The sequence below is a fragment of the Elaeis guineensis genome, chromosome 5 (genome assembly GCF_000442705.2).
Source record: "Elaeis guineensis isolate ETL-2024a chromosome 5, EG11, whole genome shotgun sequence".
NCBI classification, from domain to species: domain Eukaryota; kingdom Viridiplantae; phylum Streptophyta; class Magnoliopsida; order Arecales; family Arecaceae; genus Elaeis; species Elaeis guineensis.
The window spans coordinates 121478390-121505079 of NC_025997.2; the positions used below are offsets into that span (position 1 = coordinate 121478390).

The following is a 26690-nucleotide window of genomic DNA, read 5'->3' on the forward strand; positions in this document are numbered from 1 at the left end:
GTGAACTCTAAGTGCATTTCAATGCAAGGGCTGATAAGGGCAATTGGTACATTCGTTTGTATATCATATTACTCTTGTTTGGTTTGCTAATTTATGGGATGAGGATTAGAAGGCTAAGAAGCATCCACATATTAACTAGACAAGGAAAAAGATGGACAGAGAGAACATATAAGGATTTGCATAGTGTGGCTTATAGCTCATGCTCAATGAAATTCTGCTTATGATGTGCATGGAATACAAATACTGTTGAGTTCTATCAATACATCTATTTACATGTATATCTATACATAGATGGATATATGAAGGGAACCCTAGGAAATATAAAGATGGTTCCGCTGATCGCTTTCTTAATCTTTCTTAAGCAAGCAATGGGCACAAAGCGCCTTAGGGAATTTACTGGAAGAGAAAAGGTTTGCTTTCTTAAACTTTGATTGCGTAAACTTAAACTACAACCAATATGGTTGATCTTCTTACCAACCGATCTAAGAATGATAATTATTTGTAACGTTCCAGGATTTTATCTAAACAAGCTATCTAGAAGATATTTTTTGAATTTTTTGATCCTACATAAATATTCAAAATCTTTTTTGTGCATAATTGATATATGACTAAACACATGTCTGCATTGATATCCTTGCTAAACTAAAGATCAAATTCCATTAAATTCAATCACAAACACTGCAATTGATCCATGCTCAGTCCCAAAAGGACCTATGTTGCAGCATCCCCTAGTTCATTTGGACAATTGGCTATGATCCAGGATCTTATCTAATAAGGTTAGTCAAAAAGATATTATTTGAATTTCTTAGTTTTATGCAAATAACTAAATATATGTCCGTACAAACTTTAACATTATTGATAAAACAGCACTACATAATTTCATTATGCTTTCTTGACCTAGAGCTGTGCTTTACTGCTGACTCCATTGGGATTACGTAAGCCTTAGGTGATGATTATAGCACTTTTTATTTGTTTTTTTCTGGTAAAAATGATTATAGTACTTTAAAGTGCATGGTTCATGAGCATTCATGTAAGCAAAGAAACACTAAATAGGCAATGAGATTCAATGTATGTGCATACCTATGGCCACCAATGCATTAAATCTCTGATAAATTTTGTACACGGCGAAGTATTAAGCATGTGAAGACATTTATGTCAGACATGATTTTATTATCAGGGGATCTTCTCTTGATGAGTGCCAAATGTTTGGTAAGCCTGTTGATGGCTGAAACTGATGACAGCCCACCCACATTGAGAAAAAGCAAGGTATGGGAGGGGGGTGTTGATGGAGGTCATGGCCCACCACAAAGTGGGACGCGTTTCCATATCAAAAGCAAGCAGACACGAGCACTAAGGGTGATAGCAACACATCAAAAAGAAACTTGATCTAATTAGAAACTTTAAGCTTGGAGAATCAAATTACATCAATCTTTGTAATCTTTGGCATTTGGAATTGGTCATGGTTCCTGTCCCCCGTGTTGAACAAGTGGTTTGCATATAGTCGAATCATCGACGATGCCACGTCGAGCCATCGTCCCTGTTCTTTGTTTTGTCGTGGTATTTGCATGATTTGTTTTAGTTTTATGGAGTAATTTGATAATATGGGATGGCTATCGTTGCTGGGGACCAGTTCTTGGTGATCCAATTAGTGAGAAGAAAGATTCCAAATCAGGACAAAAGTATGGATTTTGTGTAAACCTTATTAAGGAAGCATATGGAAAGAGCTTATGTAATTGTTGTGGTTTGATCATAGAGCCCAATAGCACAAGATTTAATCTGGACATTGCGAATAATTTAGTCTAGGCCTGTCCCAAAGATTAAGATAATCTTTAGTTTATAGGTCATCTTTAGCTAATGCTGAGCACTTGGATAGGCAAGCCCTTCTCTTGATGGCTTTCTTTCCTCTCTAGTGGAGTATTAGAGAAATCCAGATATGTTAGTTGCTCCCATTCTCCCATGTAGTACTATATGTGATTACTATCCTGTTTATCTTTATCCCCTGAGTGATCACCAACAACGTATCAGCATATGATCTTGTCTCCATTTAACTAATGAAAGATTTGGTACTTTGTGGAAGGAATTTTTTCCAACGGCAGGATCTTTTGGCTGCCGTGCTCGACTCTTATATGTTCATTGGAAAGCTCAATTTTTTCACCGGAGTGGATGAGGATGAGCTCTATGAAACTTTTAATTGATGCTTCATCATACCATGCAGGATCTTTTTCGCTGCCGTGCTTGACTCTTATATTAGTTATTGAAATGCTCAATCTTTTTTCACCAGAGTGGATGAGGATGATCTATATGAAACTTCTAAGTGATGCTTCGTCATACTATTTTTTTTTTCCAGGCGTTGCTTTTAGGCTCTGGTTAGAAGGTTATATGAGCCAAACTTCTAGAAATATTTAGAGGTTTGTTACGAGAATTATACCCTTATATCCTCTTTTATCTAACAAAGCTATTCGATCTCAATTTCTTGGTACTTTTGGATATCGAACTAGTTAGAGTCTATTTGGATTATTAGGCCCAAAATTCTATAAAATTTGATGGTTGGGTTAGTACAACTAGCAAAATCATTGGATTATAGGCTGGGCTAAGTCTATATATATAAATACCCAGAAACATCTTTAGAGTGGACTGAACTAAATCCCATGGAGAGAGGAAAAAACCTGCTGAGATCTTCTGAATACTTACAAATATAGACCTAATCACGTCTATAATTCAATAATTGTATTGATTGGACCGGCCCAACCTGCGAATCTTATAAGATTTTCAGCCTAATCATCCAAACATACTCTTATTTTCTTCAATTAATATGATTAACTTGCTAAACTTTATCCAGTCATTGAGCTACAGATGATTCATTCAACATGCTTCCGAACTAGTATGAGTAAAGCATCCCAAATACCTCTGGGGTCTCCAGAGGATGGAATGTTACATCAAAACAAGGTGATGCTAGCCTCATGGGGTGTGCTATTCAATCTTGGTCATCTATTTGTCTGAAAAGACTGATGTTTGTGTTCACTGTTCAAGTGGGGGTTCATTTGCCGACACATTGGCACAAACGGTTTGCTCATCGGAGTCATGTTGAAGTTTGCTGCAGTGAAACAAATGTGTGAAAGGATGTATCTGTGGCAAAGCACAAAATGTGAGAAAACCATCAGACAAAGCTGGAAACAAGGATGAGTTATTTAAATGATCTATTTATGGGAAATCATGTGTCTGTGTTAGGTTAGTTTATTGATAAAAACCTTTGCTTGTGGAGTTGAACATGACCAATCACATTATGGGTTCCGGTTGTGTCTTTCGCATGAAAGAATAATTGATCTTCTTTCACAATGTCAACATTTGTGTCTTGTATAAATTTCAAAGCACTCCAATTTCTTGCTTCCATTTGTCTGTATAGATCTTGTATACGATACAACTGTTGACCTCACGAAAGAAGGGGAATCATTGTTTCAAACAAAAGGTATAACATGAAGCCTCAAATTGTGGAGCTAAGTCTTGTAGATAGTTAAATACTTGTCACATTTCTGCCAAAGAAGTACTTGTCACCATGCGACATCAGGGAAATTTCGTGTTCAAATGCGAAACATTCAACACAAGATGTGTTTTGATCAAAAAAACACAAAATGTGTCATGTCTTTCTCACTGGGGGTGATTGTCTTGATTTTATTTTCTTCTGGCTGTCATGATGAGTCTTGGGATCCAACTTATCAGATAACATGGTACAGGTCTAGGCTGAGGTAGTTTGGGACTCCTTTTTCTTTGCCATCCCAGCTAGTGGGCACACTTGATTTTAGGGCATCATTGAGCCTTTGTATGTAAATTTGAGGATCGACCTTCCTTTGATCTTACACTTAAAACCTTAATTTTTTGGTGCCAGGTAAATGCAAACAGTAAAACCTTTTCAGAAAGTTCGATTAATGCTGTATTTTGTGCTTTAAGAATAAGATTTCTTTTTTAACATAACAAAAAAGGAAGGGTAAGAAAAACAAAACAGCTTCTGTTTCTTTCGTCAGGTTCAAATTTAAACCCAACCCAGCCTGCAGACCTCTAAACTCTAAACTTCGTAAGCTGCAACTTGGTGATACATCAGATGGATGTTGGACCCTTTAGAAACTGGTTGGCCATCACCACATTTACATGCGGCAGGGAGTTTAGGCCGAGTCCAAGCTTGAAGCCAATGCATTTCCAAAAGGCAGCCAGGCTCTTATTTATGTCCTGAATTGGTTATCCTGCATCAAAAACTTCCATGCCAATATAGCCAACATGAAAGTATTTAGTTCAGCAATGTTCTACCACCCTTGTTCTTAGCCCTACACTGTCCCAATTCACAAGGCAGTCAAGCCACCAATATTATCCTTTTCTTTCCAAAGCAACGCTCTCCGATCCCTCCATCTATTCTTGTTACCATCCATTTAGGAGGTAATTTGAAAGTAGACATATGGTAGCTAGGTGAAATTGTGATCACAGAATTTAGCAAGGTAAGCCAGCCCTCACAGAATATAAACATTCCTTCTAACATTATAAGCCTCTTTTTTTTTTATACAAGCGGACGATCACACTATTCTGATGCGAGTACAGTCCAATAAACAAGCCTCTTATCAATCTTCCCCAAGGAAGGAATCTAGATTTTGCACATCAATTTCTTATTATTAAGGAGTCCAAAATAGGTGAAGAGGAAGTACCCATGATTACAATTCAAGTTTCTTGCAGTTACTCTCTGCTTTGCATCATCATATAAATAAAAACCAATTAATTGTTAGTGAGCAGAAATCCAAGATGGGTGAAAGAGGAGCTACCCATGATCACAATTCAAGTTTCTTGCTGCTCTCTACTCTACATTATTTTGAGAACTTGTGTGTGCATGTTTAGTCCTATACTGGCTATATACTAGGTACATTGATTGGATACTTATATAGAGCCAAAAGATCTAATAATACCTTCTAACCAGTCTCTTGAGTGAGGTTTTATGTTGTTACAAATGACATCAAAATTAACCTAACCTATAGCTCATGTGAATTAGAGGCCAATATAGCATGGCCTGCTTGGGTGGACTATGAGCTGATAGTGATATTTATGATTAGATTTGGATCCTTAGCCTAGCAAAAATGCCAGGAGTTAAATAGGAGAGCATACGAAAACTTAAACATGCATGTTTTGTTCTATATTGGCTACGCGCTGGATAGATCTTGAATACTTAAAGAGAGTAATAGATCTTGGTTATGTCAAAGTGGTCCATATCGAGTCTGATGATCCTTCAGGATATTCATAGTTGCTAAAATGATCCATATCATTTGGGTTATGCTAAAGCAGTCCATATCAAATCTGATGATCCTCCTGAATATTCATAGTTGCCAAAATGATCTATATCGAGTCTGTCGACCTACTTGGATCAGGAAGGAAGGTAAATGGAATGGTTGGTGATTTTTCTTTCTTGCATGTGCACAAGATCTCCATCTTAGCAGAGGCTTTGCTTTGTTATTCGCATGAACCAACCAGGGATTCAAAGAATTGCTAAAGTCCATGGAGTATATCTATTTGAAAAAAGGAATTGCCCATGGATGGAAGGACTCAATTGAAAACTAGTAGTTTAGCTGATTGACACCTACTTTTCCAAATGAAATGTCTTAGATTCAAATATGATTGATGGTGAATTGGAAAACGTATCCTCAAAAGAGGACTAATGTGACATGCAAAAATTGTCGCGCTACCCTAAGATGGCTGAAAGCATGTATGAAGCTTCTGAGCTCATTAAGGCTTGATCCTGTGGTACATCCAAGTTAAATATTTAGCAGTTACTTGTTCAAGGTTTTCAAGCTGAGTTTAGATGCAAGGTCAGAGAACATATCAGTATTGCTCTATATCAGGGCCCAGAGCTGAGTTCTGCCTTGGTTGAGCTCAGAGGTCAGCCTGAACACTTGAACAAGTTTCACTTGTATCTAAGTAGCAAAGCCCACAAAGCCTCATAAAGGGGAAGATCATCACTTGCTCATGATTCCTTGCAGGCCAGAGCCTTGAAAGGTTTGAAGAGACTTAAAACAGTGGGATCCTTGGGCGATCCAACACTAGAATTTAGGGATAAGGACTCGGAATTAGGCCCAATGCTATAATATAACAGTTAAAGTTCTATTATATGCTAGCTTGATTGTAGTGCACCACATGTGTCCCATGTACATAGGCTGTTGAAATTGGGCCTTGTAAATGAGGAAAATTATGCGCCAAGTAAATTCCAGACTTAGATTGTATGAGTTTGATTCTGGACCTGGCTTAATTAAGATTGACATGTCCTGGTTGAACATGGTTTGTCCCACTGACCAGCAGTGTCATATTGATATCAATCATGCTGCTTTTTCTCTGTCCCAAAACTACCTATTTTGTGTCAGCTCTAACTTGTAGATATGTTTTTGCTAGATTCTGAGAGAAGAAGGATTAGCAACTAGCAGCCCGGATTTCAAAGGACATGCGTCGATATCTCATGAGGTTGCCATCCTGATCACCCCTCTAAACCTATCAAAATTAGGAGCTCTGGACATTTCAAAATTATATCAGGATGAGAGACTAGAGGAGTAAACTATGATGCTTCTTTCTTTTCTTTTTACTTTCTCTTGTTCCCTTTGCCCATCCTTAGCACGTTCTCTTCTAAAGCACCTTTACTAATGGATCACCCTAACTCCTCATGAGTGGATGCTATGGTAGGATCTGATCAAGATCTTTTGTGAACAAGAAATAAAAAGCTAACTGCTTCCTCTGTCTTGCTTTTTAAGGATGACATGTTGCTACCTTTTCCCTTATCCAGAAGGATGCTTGGTTTTCATACTCTTTTCACTTGTGAGCATGGAATCCTCTTGTTATGATGGACTGAAAGGACATGACCACATGGAAGACAAAAGCTATTGGGAAGGAAACAAGTGGCTCCCACATGAGACTTCCTTTTCTGTAGCCAGAGAAATCATTAAAGGTGGCAGTGGATCATGGGGAGTCACACTCAAAAGCTCAAGGTTGAGGAGGAGGTTGCTTGATCAATCCTAGCCCCATCCTTGCTTCCTTTTGAAACCATTCATTCTTGATTTTTCCTACCTTCCTCTTTAATTTGGTGTTATCAACCCTGGCCACCATGTAGTTCAGATTCTTCAGTGTGTTAACCATCAACTAATCAGGTTTCTCCAGCATGCACTAATGTCAGGCAGGGCTCATGTGGCTCATGGAGCCCAAGAGGAGGCTGAAGATATATTGTTGGGTCCTCTTATTCCATGGTGAGATTATTCTTCTATAAGATCTTCAATTTCTGGTTGAGAATAGAGGAAGGAAAAGAAGTGGCAAGCATCATGCTTGGGAGTTAGATCTTATCTGCTATCTGGTTTGGCTGCTTCCCACATCTTTGACAAACTAGAAATGGACCACAACATCAGTGCGAGGTGGAAAGTTGTGACAAGTGACATGTGAAAGGATCATATTTAGATGAATTTTGCAACATTTGAGAAGGGAACAAAAGCTAGCCTTGGCAGGTCGTCAGTGGCAACATTAACAGTAGGAAAGCCATGGTTATCCAAAGAATTAAAGCATGAAACTTAGGCCAAGGATTTCAGACACCTGAAGTGTGGATCCAAATTTTCTTCTAAGGGTGTTCGTAGCATTTTTCCAACAAATTTGTTAACTATGTGGGCCACAGGCCACTTATTCTTTTTTATTAGTTTGTAAGAAATATCTTCTTCCTTATCAAGAGAGTGACCCCTCTCCTCTCCCTGTTATTGATGAATGGCGTGGAAATTTTTTATGGGTTGTAAAGTAATTCCCTTTTGGGAGCTCAACAGGTGGCGGAGAAAAAGGTGAATTGGATTGAAATAGGAATAATTTTTTTTTGCAAGAAAGGTCAATACCTTAGATATAGGACTTTGCCTTTCCCCCTTTTTCTCTTGGTTGGAAGATAGCAAGAATTTGTCACAATAAAAGTCAGGAGACATAAAAGGTACATGTTCCACTCTTTTTCCTTACACAAGTAGCATATAATAAATTTTGATAGTATTTTCATGGAAATAATTATTGGATGGATGTCTGGCCAAGACACCACCTTCCAAGACCTTTTCAGTACCACGCGATGCAGCAGGAAGAAAGAATAAACAAACTAAAAAACAATCAAAATACGTGGATCAGCCACAAAAGGATTCGCCTCCACGGAGCATGCAAATTTCACTATGAAAAAAAAAAATTTACAAAAGGAGACATCACCCTCAACTCTTGTACACTCAGTTCTCTCTCACAGAAAGTTCTCCTCACAAAAACTCTCTCTCTTGGAAAACTCCCTGAACCCCTGAAGCGTCTGGCATCCACTGTCCAGGAGCCTCCTGCTCCTTCTCTCTCAGTGCTTCCGCCTCTCTCTCTTCTCTCGGGTTCCTTCTCCAGTTCACGCCGCCACAGGTGCTCACAGGTCTCTGTGAGAAAATCAGGCTAAAAGACCACCCGATCAGCTCTATTTAAAGGGCTTAAACTTGATTAGAGAAGAATTAAGAGTCCTAAACAAAGCCAAATAACCCCCTGGACCGTCGGATCAAGATCGGAAGCCACCCACGTCGTCTGATCGTGCTCCGGTCCATGGAATAGTATCGTGGACCATGAGAAACGCGTGGGAAACGCCCACGCGATCCACAGGCCCAGGCAAGGTGCCTGGGCCTGGGCCGGCCCCTGCGCGTGGGCCTCGGCCGCGTCTGCCTGGGCCGCGCACCCGCTTGGGCCATGCGCTCGGCTGAGCTGCCCGCCTGCCTGGGTCGCGCATCCCATGCGTTGGCCCCGCCTGGGCCACGCACCGCCGCCTGCAGTAGTGCCACCGCCGCTCCGCCGGCCCACCGCTGGCCGCCAGCGGTCCTCCGCCACCTCAAGTCTCGTGCCGACTTCAAAAGCTCGTATCTCCTCCATCTGAGCTCCGTTTAGGGTGATCTTGATCTCGTTGGACTCCATTTTTCGTCGTGAACCTCGCTGTAGGCTCAATATGAGCTGAATCTCGAGATATCAAATCTTAACAATTTTCATCTCGATTCGATATTCGGCCTCCTCCAAACTCCAAGAGCCTTTGGATCTCCTCGCCCCCATACCCTGGGGCAATCGCCTGCTGATCATGAATGGGCAAACATGGGAGTCGAGCCAGGCTGCTCGATCCCATCTCCATCGTATGCTGTGCTCCTCCTGACCTGAGACCTGCTCGGGGCATCATCCTGCGGTAATAGAAATCTTACCTTGCGACGTCGTCTCTCGTCCTCCCGACTCTCTTGTCTTATGCCCGATCCGCCTCCTGGAGCTCCACCTCGCTTTGGCTCCACCTGGCTCCCGAAGCTCCACCTCGCACTGGGCTCCCCGTCAGGTAATAATGTCATCTGCTCTTCTTCTTCCTCTCCAGCACAATCCTATCGCCGCATAGCACCCTCAGGATTCCTCCACCAGCTATCGTCCTATAGTCTTTCGAATCCAGTCTGCTAAGTGAGATAAGATTCTGCCTGAAATTTGGGTATATATCGGACCTCCCCCAATCTCCTCACTGCACCGTCATGTGTCCTCCAGCTGACCATCCCAATATTTCTGATCGCACAGCTCGATCCATCCGATAAATATACAGTGCCCTCACTATTCTCTAGGGAGTGAAACTGCTCATCTCTGCAACATACATGATAGGGGCATGCAGAATCTAATATCCACTGCTGGAAAGAAGTAGATACCTCATCAGATATCTCCAGGATATCTCCATCTGAATCACTGCCGGCCGTCGCTACAGCAGCCACCGTTCGATTTTTGAGTTGAGGATAATCTCTGGCTAGATGCCCCAACTTCTCACACCGGTAACACCTGATTTTGTTCAAGTCTCTCCTGGACTTAGACCGCCCTCGTTGCGATCTCCTGTCGCTCCGTCTACCATCTTCTGCTCCTCCAGAAGCCACCAAAGCTGAGCTACCACCACCTAAGCTTAAAGTAAGGTTCTCCCTCTTGAGAACTTCGTTCTAGAGTATCGCTGTGGTGATCTCGTCAATCTTGATAGTGCTCTTCTTCACTAGAAGAGCAGCCACCAAGGACTCGTACGAAGGGAGAAGCGACGCCAGCAAAACCAATGCCCTGATCTTCTCCTCAACATTCTCGCCAATGCTGAGGAGGTCGGTGAGGATCTTCTGGAAGTGGCTTAGATGTTCCTGCACGCTCTGTCCCTCAGTCATCCGCAGTTGATAAAACTGCCTCCAGAGGAAAAGAGTGTTGGTAAAAGACTTTGCCATGTACAACTCTTCGAGCTTTGACCACAGCACCGTCGGGGAAGTCTCGCTCAGCACATGGATCACCACCTCATCCTCCAGGTACATGTGGATGATGCTCATCACCTGCATCTGTAGCCGTTTCCAATTCTGCATCTCCATGGTGGTCGGCTTCTCATCGCACAAGAGAGCATCGATCAATCCCTGTTGGATGAGCACATCCTTCATCCTTGCCTGCCACAAGGAGAAATTGCTCTTACCATCGAACTTGTTGATCTCCATCTTGATTGTTCCTGTCTTCTCCATCTTCAGCCTTGCTCACCACCGCTGCAATCTGCGTCCTTATACCAACCTAGCCCTAATACCACTTGTTGGGTGGATGTCTGGCCAGAACACCACCTCCCAAGATCTTTTTAGTACCACACAATACAGCAGGAAGAAAGAAGAAATAAAATAAAAAATAATCAAAATACGTGAATCAGCCACAAAAGGGCTCGTCTCTACAAGGCATACAAATTTCACTATGAAAAAAAAAATTACAAGAGGAGACCTCACCCTCAACCCTTGTACACCCAGTTCTCTCTCACAGAAAGTTCTCCTCACAAAAACTCTTTCTCTTAAAAAAACCCCTGAACTCCTGAAGTGCTTGGCGTCCGCTGTCCAGGAGCCTCCTGCTCCTTTTCTCTCAGCGCTTCCACCTCTCTCTTTTCTCTTGGGTTCCTTCTCGGATTCACGTCACCACAGGCACTCACAGGTCTCTGTGAGAAAATCAGACCAAAAGACCACTCGATCAGCCCTATTTAAAGGGCTTAAACTTGATTAGAGAGGGATTAGGAGTTCTAAACAAAGTCAAATAATCTCTGGATCGTCGGATCAAGATCAGGAGCCACCCACACCGTCTGATCACGTTTCGATCCATGAAATAGTACCGTAGACCATGAGAAACACGTGAAAAATGTCCACACGGTCCACAGACCCAGCTGTGGACCACCCGATCCACTGGTACAGGCCCAAGCAAGGCGCCTAGGCCTGGGCCAGCCCGCGCACGTGGGCTTGGGCTGCGCCCGCCTGGGCCGTGCGCCTGGTTGGGCCACGTGCCCGCCTGGGCCGCGCTTCCGGCTGGGCCGCACGCCTAGGTCGCGCATCCCGTGCGTTGGCCCCGTCTAGGCCTCGCGCCGCCGCCTGCAGCCGCTCCGCCGGCGATCCTCCGCCATCTCGGATCTCGTGTCGATCTCAAAAGCTCGTATCTCCTCCATCCGAACTCTGTTTGGGGTGATCTTGATCTCGTTGGACTCCATTTTTCATCACGAACCTTGCTATGGGCTCAATATAGGTTGAATCTCGAAGCATCAAATTCTAACAATAATAAATAATTTTGCTCCTATATTTAATTTTTTATACAAATCAACATGTATTATGTCATCTTTATTATTGTGATATGTAGATTTTAATGTGCAACAATACAATAATAGAACAACAACAACAAAAGCAAAATATTTGATGATCTGTACGCTATAATAAAAAATGACATATCCTAGTAAGTAATTTTTTTAAAAAAATTATCATTTATTTATGATATTTCATTAATCTTTCAATTCATATCATCAATTGTATTATTTATTATAATATAATTGATCTCCTATACTTCATTGCAGGGTCAATTGAATGTATACTCTTGTTATGTGCCATATAGTTGTTTTTTTTTGTTTTTGATACAAGTAGAAGCTCACACTACTTTAGTGTGTGAATATTCGGTAAAATCAGAAAGTAAAAAATCTTGCAGAGATTGCGGACAAATCTAATTCTACCATTAGGTTCAATCTTCGATATACTCCGCAATATAAGATATGATGCAATTTGTGGTATTATCCATTTTTTAAAAAATATATAAATAAATATTATTAATATAATTATTAAATTAAATTTTATTATATATACATGAAATGGTTGAATAAAAAGAATACTTTGAAAAAATAATGCGAGTATTGATTTCGGATCTAAAAGTGTAGCCATACCATATCTATGGAGAAGAGTAATTCAACTCAAGTTTATATAAAATAAAGCTAATATTGGAAACAGCGGAAGGGGATAAAGACCAAAGGCGCTTTTCTCCAGCGAAAAGTGGGCTTTTGCTTATCCGCTCACCCACCATCCGAAACTGACACGTGTGAGCATAAGAATCATGGGTCCCACTTATTCCACGTGGAGGGTTGCAAGAGGCCAAAGATTCTGAAACGAGATTTTTATTGGCCGGAGTCACGTGATGCGGGGAAGAGGGTAAGATAGAGACATGGACGGTTAGGGGGGGTTGACTGTTGGGGGAGAGAACCCTTTTCGAGTGGGGCCCGCCGTGGGGGAGTATAAAGGCAGTGACGTGGTTGAAGGAGGCGGCCTCCAGGGTGACCGGCGGTTTCCGGTATGCCGCATCGTGGCTTGGATGATGCCTAACGAGGATGTTGATACTGTGGGATTTCCTTCCATCCATGCCCTCACCCCCCCCCCCTTCCAACTTACTATTTTATCTTAATAAAAAAAAACTAACTATTTTATAACCTTACCAGCGAGTTCACAGAAGTTGGTGGCAGAATTTATTGAGAGATCGTGGCCCATCTTTACGCATGTACCAAAATTATTTGTCATAAAAAAAATATTTTTTAAAAAAATATGGGTCAGATCTGACACTATTCAAATTATTTCATCTCCCGAGACAGCATTAACTCTTAATATTATATTAAAATTTAGAAATAAATAATTTTTAGCATTGATATTCTTGCAAATTAAAGGATCTATATATCATAAATCTGGGTGATGCTTCAAAATTGATCTATTTTATTTTATTTTTAATATAAACGGACGATCATATCATTTTGATGTAAGAATAATTTAAAAAATTAAAATATAAAAGATCTTGCAGAGCCGGTGGGCCCTCTCGTCTCGTTGCCAAGCTTAGGAAATCAATCAATTTTATTTAAAAATTTTAAAAATTATTTTATAAGATAATATATTGTCAATAAAAATAAAAAAAAATAGAATTGATATGATTAAAACTATCCACTACATGTTCCTCCTTTTTTTTTTTTTTATGTGCATGACATAAATTAATTTTTATAGATAAAAATTTTGACAAAAGATACTATTTTGAATATTTTATTGATGGATGTATTTTTAATAATCTATAAAATTATCCTTCTCTTTAAATTATTGGTGTATACGAATGCTGAAAGTTAAGATAAATACAAAGATTATTTGGTAAGAACTCATTTTGCAAGTATGTTGTCACAGTCATTATTTAAATCTTATTTTCTTGCTTTTGCTTCTCTCTTGAGTCATGCTTAGATAAAAAAATAATATTTTTTTAATTTTAAATTTCAAACTCTTGATCCATCATCTCTCCAACTCTTGTTTATTGTGTTAATTTATAAGATGCACTTCTCTTTCTCTTCTATCTCTTAAAAATATAATTTACAGTTTTTAATATACAAGATCATCAATTTTCATTAAAACTACCTTCTACCAAAAATAGAAGGAAAGAAAAAAAAATTAAAACCACCGGTATGCACTAAATGTGCCAGGTAATTTGGATAGCAACAGGACATAAGTGCTATATATCAAGGATAATAAATTTATAGAATTATCAACAAAATCAATACACTGAAAAAGAAAAAAAATATATTTTACAAACAAGGTGCAAGCAAGCAAGCATGTGTAATCTATGATCCTTTTTCTCCATTATTTTCCAATCCAGTGTTACCATTGTCGTTATCAAAATGGCCAGTGGCAGATCCATAATATCCATAAGCTTTTTTCAGATTAGGAAAAAGATACGGGACCTGGACGAGATATGCGACAAGATAACCTCTTCACCCCTTATTCCCGGTGACATTCACCGGCGGACACGATATGGGACCCGGGTGGGCCCGCGTCACCGTCCATACCACCACCCAACAGGAACTGGTGGCTCCGCTTCCCTTGAGGTCGCTGACTCGGACTCCCACCTGGCACCCTGTCCTCCCTCCCACCAACACTCACCCCAACCGGAAACCCCCCTCTCGACACCCAAATCTTTACGTGGGTCCCGAGAGACCCTCATGGAGTCCTCTGTTGGGTGTGACCAAATACGGTGTGAATTATAGCATGATTCCTCGCTCTAACCGGCATCTCCCGGTGCACGCTCCTGGTTTCTTTTACTAGTCCCCCCGTTCCCTTCTCTCTCTCGCGTTCGGAGAACGAGGAGGGGAGCACGATTTCTTTGATTTGGAGAGGGAGGGGGAGAGATTGCGGCGAGATGGCGGACTCGAGAGATCCGGCGATCAAGCTCTTCGGGAGGACGATACCTCTGACAGAGGGCCAAGGGCAGGCGGCGGATGGGGAGAACTCTGGCCCGGCTTCAGCGACGGAGGAGCCGCCGGCCGTGGACGAGAAGGTGAGGAAACATTGGGATTTTGGTTCCTTTTTTTGTACCCTAATCGTGTTCTAGGGTTTGAAAGGAAGTTCTCCGAAATGGTTGATCTTTATGTTCGCTTTGTTCAGTTGATTTTCTTTATTTATTTCCTGGAATTTCTGGTGATTTAGTGGTTTGTCTTCTGAAAGGTGGAGGAGATGAGTTTTGTTGGATTCTTGGTTTTGGTTTGAATGGATATATTTCTAATTTCTTAATGAATGAGGTATCTATATCTGTTTTTAGGTGTCTCAATGGCAAAAATTCATTTTTTTTGGTTAACACTTTGATGATTTCCAGCTAGTGGAACAATGATTCAGTTCTTGGACTTCTATTACTAGTCTTGATTGATATTCTGTTTGCTAGTGGTTCGAATTTTGGAATTCTTGAAAAGATAAGCTGATCCACATTTTTCTTTAGGAAAAATGGAAATTTATTCATTTTCGAATGATTTTGAATATCAATCAGAAAAATCCTACACCTAATTGTGCATATCCTTTGTGTAGCATATCTTTGGCTAACATGATTAGATTCTAGTAGGTTGCCTGGATATAGATTCCAATCCTTTTTTAAACAAAAGAAAAAGAAAAAGATGAGATTCCTGACTTTGCTCTAATCTTGGTATAAGTCTTACTTTCCTTGGTAATATTCTGAAAAAGGATAGGAATCCCATTTATGAAATTAGTTTAGCACCTAAGAGTGAACTACATATCTTGATAATGGGCCCTCTACGAACAGAAACTAAAGTGGGTGAATCAGGATTCAGGAGAACGAAATGTGAGGTTTAAGCTTGGTCATAACATTGCTTCTTCTAAATTTAGAGGGAAATTAGGATGAATTTGTTTTATTTTTTAAGTACTAATATCTTAAGCTAGGTTAAGAGAATTTGCATGATGTTGCAAATATTATTTGGCCAGAGGTCCGATATATTCAATGCAAAAAAGACAGGAGTAACTTATTTTTTTATCTAGTAAATCACGAGTGTGCTTCCAAATAAGCAGTAAAAGAATGTGATTCAAAAGGAAACTGAAGTTTAATTTACATCCATTACATGCATAATAGTGCTTTAGAGATTGTTAAATGATCAGAGCAACTTATCGAAAATAAAAAAGCAGAAATATCGAGTAGTTAGGGTACAACATTATGAGCAGTTATCATATCAGAAAATATAAAGAGTTCGCATGTGTTGGTGTCCACTTATTCTCAAAATCAATCTCATTCAGCACCAGCATTTCTCCACCTTTCTCCTTCACTAAATGCAGGATGGAATGTGATACATGGTAGCAGCGCTCAGCCTGAGAGATAATCAGATGGCTGATCCACAATGCCTTCATATATCTCTAAGGGGGCCTCTTCAGATTCAAGGAAGTTAGGATGCTTAACTATAGAAACTAAGGGTTGAAGCTATCCAGATTAACTGTTTGAAGTTTGTGTTTACAGAATTAGTTCAATGAGGAGATCTAAAATTAGAAAACCCATCAGAAACTTTAAGGTCTTCCTGTACTAGGAGGAAGAGGCTTTTAGTAAAGATCATTTTGCAGACTCTTTTTCCTTTTTGATTTACATATACAGTTAATGATATTTTTTCCCTACTGTTTTGCCTGCATTTTTATTTCACTGCAAAGTGATTTAATTTCATTCTCTGTTTCAGGAAGAAAGCAGAGTAGTCACAGATGCTGAAGTGAAAGATTCAGTTTCTGATGCAGCAGAGGAGTTGGACCGGACTAAGCTATCTAGCTGTTCTGGCTTGGACAGTGGCAAAGAAGATGACCATCAAATGTCCGCCCATGAAGACAAAGCAGTGGCAGATCCTAAGCCCGAGAAAGACCAGACTGAGGCCAATGCCTCCAACCAAGAGAAGGTGCTCAAGAAGCCAGACAAGATTCTGCCATGTCCTCGCTGCAACAGTTTGGATACCAAGTTCTGTTACTATAACAACTATAATGTAAACCAACCTAGGCACTTCTGCAGGAATTGTCAGAGATACTGGACTGCTGGAGGGACAATGAGGAATGTTCCAGTAGGTTCTGGAAGGCGAAAAAGTAAGCACTCCGCATCACACTACCGTCACATAATGATGACATCTGATGGAATGCCATGTAATCAAGTAGATGCTTCCGACTCAAGCAGTCATCAGGCTCTTCCTGCTGGTCTTTCTTCTCCTACAAGGCCCTTGAAAGGAAATGGTACTGTCCTCAAATTTGGTTCAGAAGCATCACTTTGTGAGTCCATGGCCTCTGTGCTCGGTGACAGAGAACAGAAGAGAAATGCTGAGGTGGGCTCTTCGGCTGGTGGAGAAAACAGGGAAGAACCCTCATGTGCATCTTTTGTGATGGCATCTAATTGCGTGGAAAATGATCATTCTAAAATTGCATTTCACAAGGAACAAAATGGCTTACAGAGTGGTTGTAATGGACTCACTCCTATGCACCACCTTCAATGTTTTCCTGGGCCTCCTTGGATTTACCCTTGGCATCCAGGATGGAACAATGTGAGTTCCATGGCGGCAGGTCGGTGCTCTTCTGAGCTGGTTTACAGACCAGAGAATGGCAGTCCGAATCCGGTCCCATGGTGCCCACCAATGATGGCTACTCCTGCTTTTTGTGCACCTACTATTCCGTTCCCATTTGTGCCGGCTTCATTTTGGGGTTGCATGCCTAGCTGGGCCAATGGAACCCTGAGTATGCCCTGGGTTGGATCAAATGGTGGCCTATCACCATCATCATCAGCAAGCAGCAGCAGTGGTTCAGGCAATGGCTCTCCAACCTTGGGCAAGCATTCTAGAGATGCTACTTCGCAAAGTGAGGAAAAAACAGAGAAGTCTCTATGGGTTCCCAAGACACTGAGAATTGATGATCCAGATGAGGCTGCAAAGAGCTCTATTTGGGCCACACTTGGTATTAAACCTGATGAGTCCATAAAGAAAGGTGGCATATTTAAAGCTTTCCATTCGAAAACTGAAAGCAAGGATCACACAGCAGATGCTGCTCAAGTCCTACAGGCAAATCCGGCAGCATTGTCCCGATCACAGACATTTCAGGAGTGCACATGAAGGATCTTGTTGCAACGGTTCCTGTGAAAAATTTCAATTCAAGGACTATTCCTGCAAATGCCCCACTTGAATTAAGCATGCTGGAGTTGCTTTTATTTGTGGCTCTAATATGGCATCATGTATATAAGTTATTTGATAAAGGATGATCGCTTTCGAGCTTACGCTAGCTTCAGAGCTAACTTGTGCTTTTCCTTAAGCGGCCGCTGGAGCTGGTCATGTTGTGAAGATTCTCCGCTTGCTCAAGAGTATATGTTGTGTATAGTAGAGGAGAAATGTTATTATCTATAGCTTCTGTGAAACATAATTTCTTAATTATTACCTCTTTCGCATTATGGGCTGGACGTTTATGTCCTCTTAAATTAAGAGAAAAGGATGGATTTTGTTTATATCTCCAATAAGTGATGGTTTGAATAGAGGGCAGAACTATGAAAAGTACAAAGTCTGAATCCCTTGACTCTTTTCTATATGAGATCAAGCTATACATTTCTCATCATCGTTTTATAGGATTTCTCCTATTCAGATATTGCATTAGTTCATGTGACGCAATTAAATTGGTTGTTACATTGTTTTTTTAACTCTTCAAAGTATGACATCTTTGATGCTGGAGGTTGAAACTTTGTGGAGCATACTCTTGCTTTTATAAACTAACATCTGTGTTTCATATTTGATGTTGTTTTATGTACTATTTTTCGGGGCTCCTACTATTGCAGGGTTTAGAAAAGGATAGGTGCATGCAGTCTTATCCTCGTGTGTGGAGTTGTTTCAATGATTTGTACTCATGGCACCTAGGCTACAATAGCACAACCTTACCATTACACTAAGATCCCACTCTCTTAGATGAAAAATTATTATAATGCGTTGAAGTTTCATATCTATATAACTATGATAGTTGATTAATTATCTTGTTCATATCCAAATTTTTGTGTCAATCTTCCATGCAACAGTTGAAAGAAGTCGATATAGCATTTGCTGTTAATAGAGAGCAATCCTATCATATATTGTTTTCTTTTCAATAATGGAGGAAACAAAATACTTCCCAATTCTATGGCATATTATGTATGTTCTTTAGCTACTTTTGGTTGAGTTATATTGCAATTATAAAGCATTCAAAATAATTAGGTCGTTTTATGTTAGAGCTGGAATTCAATATGCATGTTGTCACACCCTTCTATTGAAGAATGCATAAACCATGGTTTTCAATACTAGACCATACTGCTCCGTACCAAACGTGCCAACTTATATGGGTACGAAGCCGATACTCGGTATGTTGGTGTGCTAAGTATCGTTACCAAGAATTGGACTATGTCTAGAATAATCTTGTGTTTGATGCTAACGCTTTGTTTGAATAGCCCTCATGAAAGAAAGAAAAGGAAAGGAAAGAAAAGAAAGAGAAGGGGAGAGAAAGGGAGGGGAAACATTATCCTTATTCAGATAGTCTTCATAAGAAAAAAGATAGGAGAAAGAGGATAGATATTTTAAATCAAAAAGATCATTATACCCTAATTTTATTTGAAGATATATGGATATTTTTGTCCTTTATCTGTCTCATGTCCCTTTTGATGGAAATTGTAGGTGGTTTCATGCATGCATTTCAAAAATTTTTCGAAATATAATACAAAAAAAAATTATTTAGATTAATCTTATTAATCTATCATGCATAAGATCCGATCTAAAAATCATCCTACGCAAGGATCTATGACATGATATAATGCGTATACAAAATCTAAAATCATAAACATAAATCGAATTTATGTAATCAAACTAATATTGTAGATCATATCTACTTTGTGATTGAGTCCAAGACTCAATACCCGAGCGTGGGTCGAAGATTACCACTGCTGATTATCGAGGATCTAAGATTCTTCCAGTCGTGCAGTAGTCGCACAGATTGTCCGACCTCTACGAAAGTCTACACGAAGCCCAGATCTGACTGATCTTCCTGGAGTGCTAGCTCTTTATAGAGACCACTTGATGGCTGAACGAACTCCTTCAAATCTCACAGACTCTTCCGGAGGAAAAAAAGATGTTTAGGAGAAAAGTGTGGTGGAAGAAGATAAAGATGAGACCCTCTCTTCTCACTTTTTTCTCTTTCCAAAATCCTAAATGAGAACCCTAAGGAATACACACCAAAAGACCCACGCACAAAAGAGGCCATGCCCTACTTTTTTTTTCTCAATTTTTCATGGTGAAACACTTTCTCAGATATCTCTCAGATATCTATCGCATGCCTAAAAGAAGCCATTTTATTTTTGGTGTCTAATCAATTGGATTGGATGAGTTCAAAACTTGAATTCAGATCAAGGTTTATCCTTATCAAATTCAAACTTGAATTCAAATCAAAATTTGGATTCAACTTTGAACCAAATTCTATCCCATTTAAATGGGTATTGAGAAGAGGAGAGAAACACCTATGGGCATGAGTAAATTTCACGCAAAATCTGGATTTGCATGAATACAGAGGGGGCATAGAGATGAGGTGGCGCATAGGAAAACCAAACCTTTTGGACTCTTGGTTCATCCAATTAGATCCTTATCCAAATCCAATTTGGTTAGACCCAATTAGTTAATTGAATCTAATCTAATTAGGCACTAAATCAACTCAATTAAAACCTAATCCAATCAGAAATTAATCAAGCCCAAGTCCTGATCAAATCAGGAATCAATCATCCTTAATGATTAGATCATCTTATAACCTAATCGGGTTAAACCTAATCGAATCTAATTCAATTAGATTTGATCCGAATCTCATTGCTTAATCAAATTAAGCTAATCAACAATCTAATTACTAATTAATCATAACTATTAATAAATTAATTTATCATAACTTTTGTATAAGATTAATCATTAATCATATTGACAATTAAATCTTTGAACGATTCTCAATCATTGATCAGTCATTTGATTAGATAGGAACTTCTATTGTGTATGACCCTATAGGTTCGAACTTAAATCGATAGTACAGAAATAAATTTCTGTACTAATCGAAGTGACCATCTAGCAATGAAACCCGACGTCCGGATAGACCGAATGATTGCAAAGCAACATTCAATAACCTTTGGCATATGGTTACCGTATAATTCATCCCTTTGACCTTTAATGCTCAGGATGACTTCAGAGTTAAACAGTCAACTCTTGATTAGTACATCTGATTTGTGTCTCAACCTTATAAATCTTATGACTCCTGATTACCTTGGCCAAAGTTTTACTAAATTAAAATATAATATAGCACTATCTCTTGAAACTAGGAGAGGTCAATCCCATCTTGACTCATACACAGACTTCGCAAGTACTTGATTGTGTCCAGAAATCTTTCGTTACTGTATTAGAAATACAGGTAATCCGATATCAAAGCACAGTGAGTTGTTTGCAAGTCATAATGGTGATCTTAGGTCAGAGAAATACTTATATCCATATCCTTTGGAGCAGCTCTTGACAGCAGAGCGCTTCATAGTTTGGTCACATTTAGTAAAATGGACTCCTATATTTCATCTGTATGCCGTACCAGTGTCTCCATACTCCTTGGTTATGAGGACAATTAACTCATATAGTACACAACGATCTATACTTGATAAACGTTATCATTCTAGTAATAACGTATCATTTAGTTGCGAATAAATTTAAGAACTATTCGATAAATCCTCCTTTATCGATTAAAATATAGTTCTAAGGACTTCATCATAACATAAGAGTTCAATAAGAAAGCTGCAAAATTTATGATGAAATTGTCAAATAATTTTTATTAATTTATAATTTATATATAATTTATAAAGAGCGCAATCGTTTATAGATAGACGATTGGTTTTAGAACATATTTTTCAACATCTTTTTCTCTCAATTCTCTAAATTGAGAGAATTAAAAAATTAGTTTAATAGAAAAAAAATTAGAGAGAGGGTACCCCTCTCTTTTTCTCCCCCTCTCTCAAAAATTAATGTCCAAATAAGGGAAAGGGAATCCCTTCCTTTCCTTTCCCTTTAAATCCCTCAATCTAAACAAAATATAAGATTGTGCTTATGCGGCGTGTGCTGGAGAAAGCATGTTACTTAGCTACGGAGTACTACCATTTTGATACTGTTGGCTTGAGCTTTGCCATCCCGAGTTTTTGGGACTCCCTTGCTGTGCCTGCAGCGATCCGAAGAGTTATTTTCATTTTCTAGAAGCCTCCACCCTCGAGACTTTTGGCGGCACAGGGGTCGCAGCTCTTTGACCCCACCATCCCTGATGATAAGCTTCATGCCGCTTGGGTGGGTATCATCTGCATAAAATAGAAGTTGCGAGTTGAGAAGATCTTCATTGAGGATGATTCTGCCGCTGTCATTACCTGGATCCAGAATGAGACGAAATATTTGGATATTCACCCGCTTCTCAGCAATATTTGAAGGTTCCTTCGTCATTCCACCGAGATGACTATTCAGCATATTTATCGGAAGGCCAATAGTACTGTAGACTGAATGGCTTTCTTTGTGTTGCAGCTTGTTTCTGATTGATGCCGGAAGACAAGGAGGCACAGCGCTGGAGCAATCTGCAAAAATGTTCGGACTGGAGAATTGTACTCCGGTGAGAACCCTTCGATGCTCAAATCAGAACGTACAAACAGAGAAGCAGAGTTTTTAACTCTCTAAGATGGATTACTTACCTGGATCCTCAGGCTTTGAGTATTTATAGAGGAGACGGCTGTGTAACCATTTTTGGAAGACAAGTTAGCCGAATCTAGTATGGTTATTTGGTCGTGATTCTCAGGATCAAGCGGTTGCACCCGTAAGATTCTCAGGATCATACGGTTGCACCCAGATAGAATTGACAGCTGTAGTCAGTTGGTGCCTATCTTTTGAACCTGAGCCTGGTTAATCTACTTTCGAGGAGAGATCAGAGAGTGTGGTGTGCCGACTAGAGCTCGGAGCCAGTTGCCGGCCGACTAGGAGTTGGGACTAATAGTTTTTCGATCAATGTTCAGTTATCTTTCAAGAACGATTACACAGCCGTCTCCTCTATAAATACTCAAATCCTGAAGATCCAGATAAGTAATCCATCTCAGAAAGCTAAAAACTCTGCTTCTTTGTTTGTGCATTCTGACTTGAGCGTCAGAGGATCCTCGTCGGAGTATAATTCTTCGGTCCGAACTTTTTTGCAGGTTGCTCTAGCATTGCACCTTGTCTTCCGGCATCAACCAAAAACAAACTGCAACACTTTATTATTGAGCATTCTAGAGATTGAACTTAGCACCAAGACGATATCTGTCCTCGGACCCTAAAAGATATTTTGTATTCTGACTCTTTGAACTGCTCTCGCATTAGAACGATGTGCCCACCCATTTGTATCAAAAAAAAAAAAAAAAAGGGTACGGGACTATGCCAACATGTACTAGTTAGGATCAGATACAAATACTAAAACCGGCACCATAAACCTTGGTTTGAATACTATAGTATGGCCTTGGGGTACGAGAAGTGCTTGATATTCAATGCCGCTTGGCCATCATTGATTAGCGACCTAACATGTCTTTTAAGCAACACAACTAGAACCTGACACCTTCTAGTTTGATAGCACCGCTTTCATGCCAATGGAGACGTACTTAGCGTGTCGCAATTTATCCTTCTTATCAAGGTTCTCTTTTCTAACGGAAACATTCAGGTTTATTTGCTCAAAAATTGATTTTAACATTAAAGCATTAGCAGTGGAATACTAGGAGGTTATGGTGGTGTAATATTGGTCCCTTCATCGCAGAGGCTCCTGCAGGAGAAAAACTCCGTGCCATTATCATTTACATTATTTATCACTGTAATGACTATTGTTTCTGATGCAAAGGTATGCTGCTTGTTTTGGCCGAATATAGTTGTATGCCACCTCAAAGAGATAGAGATCTGCTATTTTAGTCACAAATAGGCCTAGATTGTGATGGACTAATCTCTTTTCGAATAATGTTTTCTTACTTCATCATGTGAATGAACATATAGCATTTCAGGATTAGAAACTTTTGGGAGGTTATTTGGATAATATAGGTTAGAGAGAGAGAGAGAGAGAGAGAGAGAGAGATAACATTTGAAAATTCTAATTTAAGTAGAATTTTCCATTTCAATGATTTTAGTTTTTTTCTTTAATAAAGATGTCTCAAAGCTAACCAGGTCTGAAACTTTGTAAAATTATTACACATTTCAAAAATTCATTTAAAACCACTAATCATCATTATTTTAAGGCTTATCCATCCACATGATCTATCAAAACTTGATAACTAGGGATGCCATTTCTTTAAGTAAGCCGGGCACTGTCTTTTCTTGACATCTAGCAAAATCAAATACAAGATGTTATTTATTTATTTATTTTGCATGAAAGCCTTGGAGTTTTTGTAAATGGCTTGGATTGTGTCATTAGAAAGGTTCAATGACTCTGTGGACATGGCAAGATAATCACCTTGGCAACAGTACCCTCTAATCATAACCACAACCATTTAGCCTAATCCAAACTAGACGAAAAGGTGTCTTAGTGCAGAGGCTCCAGCCATTATTGATTCTTGGGAGACTCAGATACATATAGCCTTACCGCTGCTTGTGGAAATACTGTTTCTATATTTTAAACTCATGACACTCAGGTTACAAAGAGGCAACTTTAGTGTTGTGTAAAAGCCCATATAGAATAGTCTCTGTTGCGGCCAACTTCCTGTCGCCTGTCACTGGTAAAGAGCACCTGCAAAACAGCGTCCTCACAGATCGAAGTTGTGTCTGGCAGGGATCCTCCGATGCTTAAGTCAGAGAAAAAATTGATGAACAGTAGTAGAGTATAGAGAGTAGCAAAGCTTTAGCCTAGAAGTGTCTTACCAGTACTGTTCCCTTATCCTCCTTTTATAGGTGAATCTAATGTAACCGTTGAGTACGTGGTCCCACTTTTTATGACGCTAAATTATCGGACCATAATTATAGAGTTAGTGGGTCGTTAATCCTCACTAATTATCATGACACGTAGTCGATAATCGTTCATAACGATTACCGTATGTTTAACAAACTGACCAACTATATGTTGGTAATATTGGTATGGACGACCGTCGATTGGTAATTCTGATATGCCGACGATCTTAGGTCGGAGATTGTTCTGCTGTTGATTGATAGTAGTCGAGTGTCAATCAATTTGCCAACCATGAGTTGGTGTCAACCGATGCATAGTCGGAGTTGTATGTTTGGTTGGTTGATCTTTGTTGAGTCGGATGTCAGGGGCTGGTTGACTTGAGTCGGGGGTCGATTGACTTACTTTAACAGTTGCCTCCCACTCCCAAATCTGAGGTAATCCGACATGTGCCACCACATGGTTTGTCACGTTGGACGAAGGGAGTCTTTTCGTACGATATCGAACCCTGATTTGGCTATTAACTTTTTCGGAATATGAGCGTCGGCTGTTTTGTCATTTTGGTGAGTATAAAATCATCATTAGACTGTCATATTGATAGGATAATTTAGTTTCGGATGTCAGTGTCAGATAACATTTTGGAAAGATGAATCGACGTCGGACGATATGATTCTGACTAGTAGATCTTTGCCACGTGTCTGAATGTCATTGGGTCAGAGCTGTTCATGCGGATAACAGTGATGTGGCTCGATCTGGAGTAGGTGCGTCGAACCGTCCGATCAACGGTTAGCCCAGATATCATCATGTGTTAACATCTGACGAGATCTTGGTTTGAATGCTTCGATCTTGGCCATTGAGGGATCCTATATATATAGAGTCACTTTAAGCCAACTTTTTACTTTTCATTTATCCTTTTTGCTGTGGAAACTCTGTTGGAGGATCGTCCCAACATTTGAAGACTCTTTCCTTCTCATCTTCCTTTTTAAATTTCAGGTTAAGTCCTCTATCTTTTCAAGTCATTCTTCATCTTCTTTAGCCTTTTACTCTTCAATGGCTAGAGGTTCTTCTTCTCAGGACGGTCGGTCGGAGAATCATACTGACGACTTTCTGTCAGGTCCGAAAGTGGAGGTTTCTTCACTTTCAGAACCGAATATCGAACGACTCCAAGAGCAATATCATATCTCAGAGCAGTATCAGCTCTTTGCCTCTGGTGCTGATGGTCGGATGAACGTCCCTCCTTCGGATCAGGTGGCCTTCTATATTGAAGATCTTTGGACGGATCTTTGATTTTCGATTTCGAAGTTCATCCAAAATATTTTGGACTACTATGGTTTCTGTCCTGCTCAGCTAGCACCGAATTTGGTCTGATTAATAATCAATTTTGCTCTGTTGTGTCGGTTACTGCCGACCAAATCTCATCTTTCTCTTTTTCGTACTTTCTTCATCCTCCGATCTTATCCCAAGGCCAGGGGTTGGTGGTTCTTCAACCTCTGAAAAAGTCATTCTTTCATTATCGATCTTCCATCGTCCATCCATGGATGGAAGAACTAGTTCTTCTTTGCTTCTTCCTCTCTTCCTTGAGACTTTCCTTCTCACTGGGGAGATCCAAGAACCGATCCCAACGATAACAGTTGGGTAGAGGTCGACATCAGGAGGACTTCCATCGACTGAAGGATATTGCGATCCTGCCGTAGAGGAAGCTTATGACCGAACAGGCTCTCTATGACGCTGACCTTACTTCGGTCGCCAACATAGATATAGTATAGTCGATCATTCCAACTTCATTCTTCCTTTGTTTCTGGATTGTGTTGACTTTTGTTCTGATTGCAGTCATGTAGCCGAGGGCGTGAGTGTCGCTCACCGACGTTCGTCAGCACGCTGCCAGGAAGAGGGCAACATCTAAGGCTAGACCTTTCCGACCATCGAAGAAGAGTTGAGTTGCAGTTTCGGTGCAGGCTCAAGCTGCTGCTTCAACATCGGGTCAAGCTGCTGCTTCAACGTCGGGTCAAGCTGCTGCTTCGATGCAAGCTCGAGCTGCTGTTTCAACATCGACTGAGGAACCCGAGGTGCTGACGGTTCCTTAGCCGATCTTGGTGCTGTCAGCTCCGACAGCATTTCCAACTGTGCCATCTGCAGAAGGGG

General features: G+C 40.1%; 1 protein-coding gene across 1 annotated transcript; it reads left to right on the forward strand.

Moving 5' to 3' along the window:
- Positions 1–14400: 14400 nt before the first annotated feature.
- On the forward strand, positions 14401–18105 carry LOC105046087 (cyclic dof factor 1). Its single transcript, XM_010924583.3, has 2 exons — positions 14401–14652; positions 16319–18105. The coding sequence occupies exons 1-2, from the start codon at positions 14515–14517 to the stop codon at positions 17717–17719; spliced, it is 1539 nt and encodes a 512-aa protein (XP_010922885.1). The 5' UTR covers positions 14401–14514; the 3' UTR covers positions 17720–18105.
- Positions 18106–26690: the final 8585 nt, after the last annotated feature.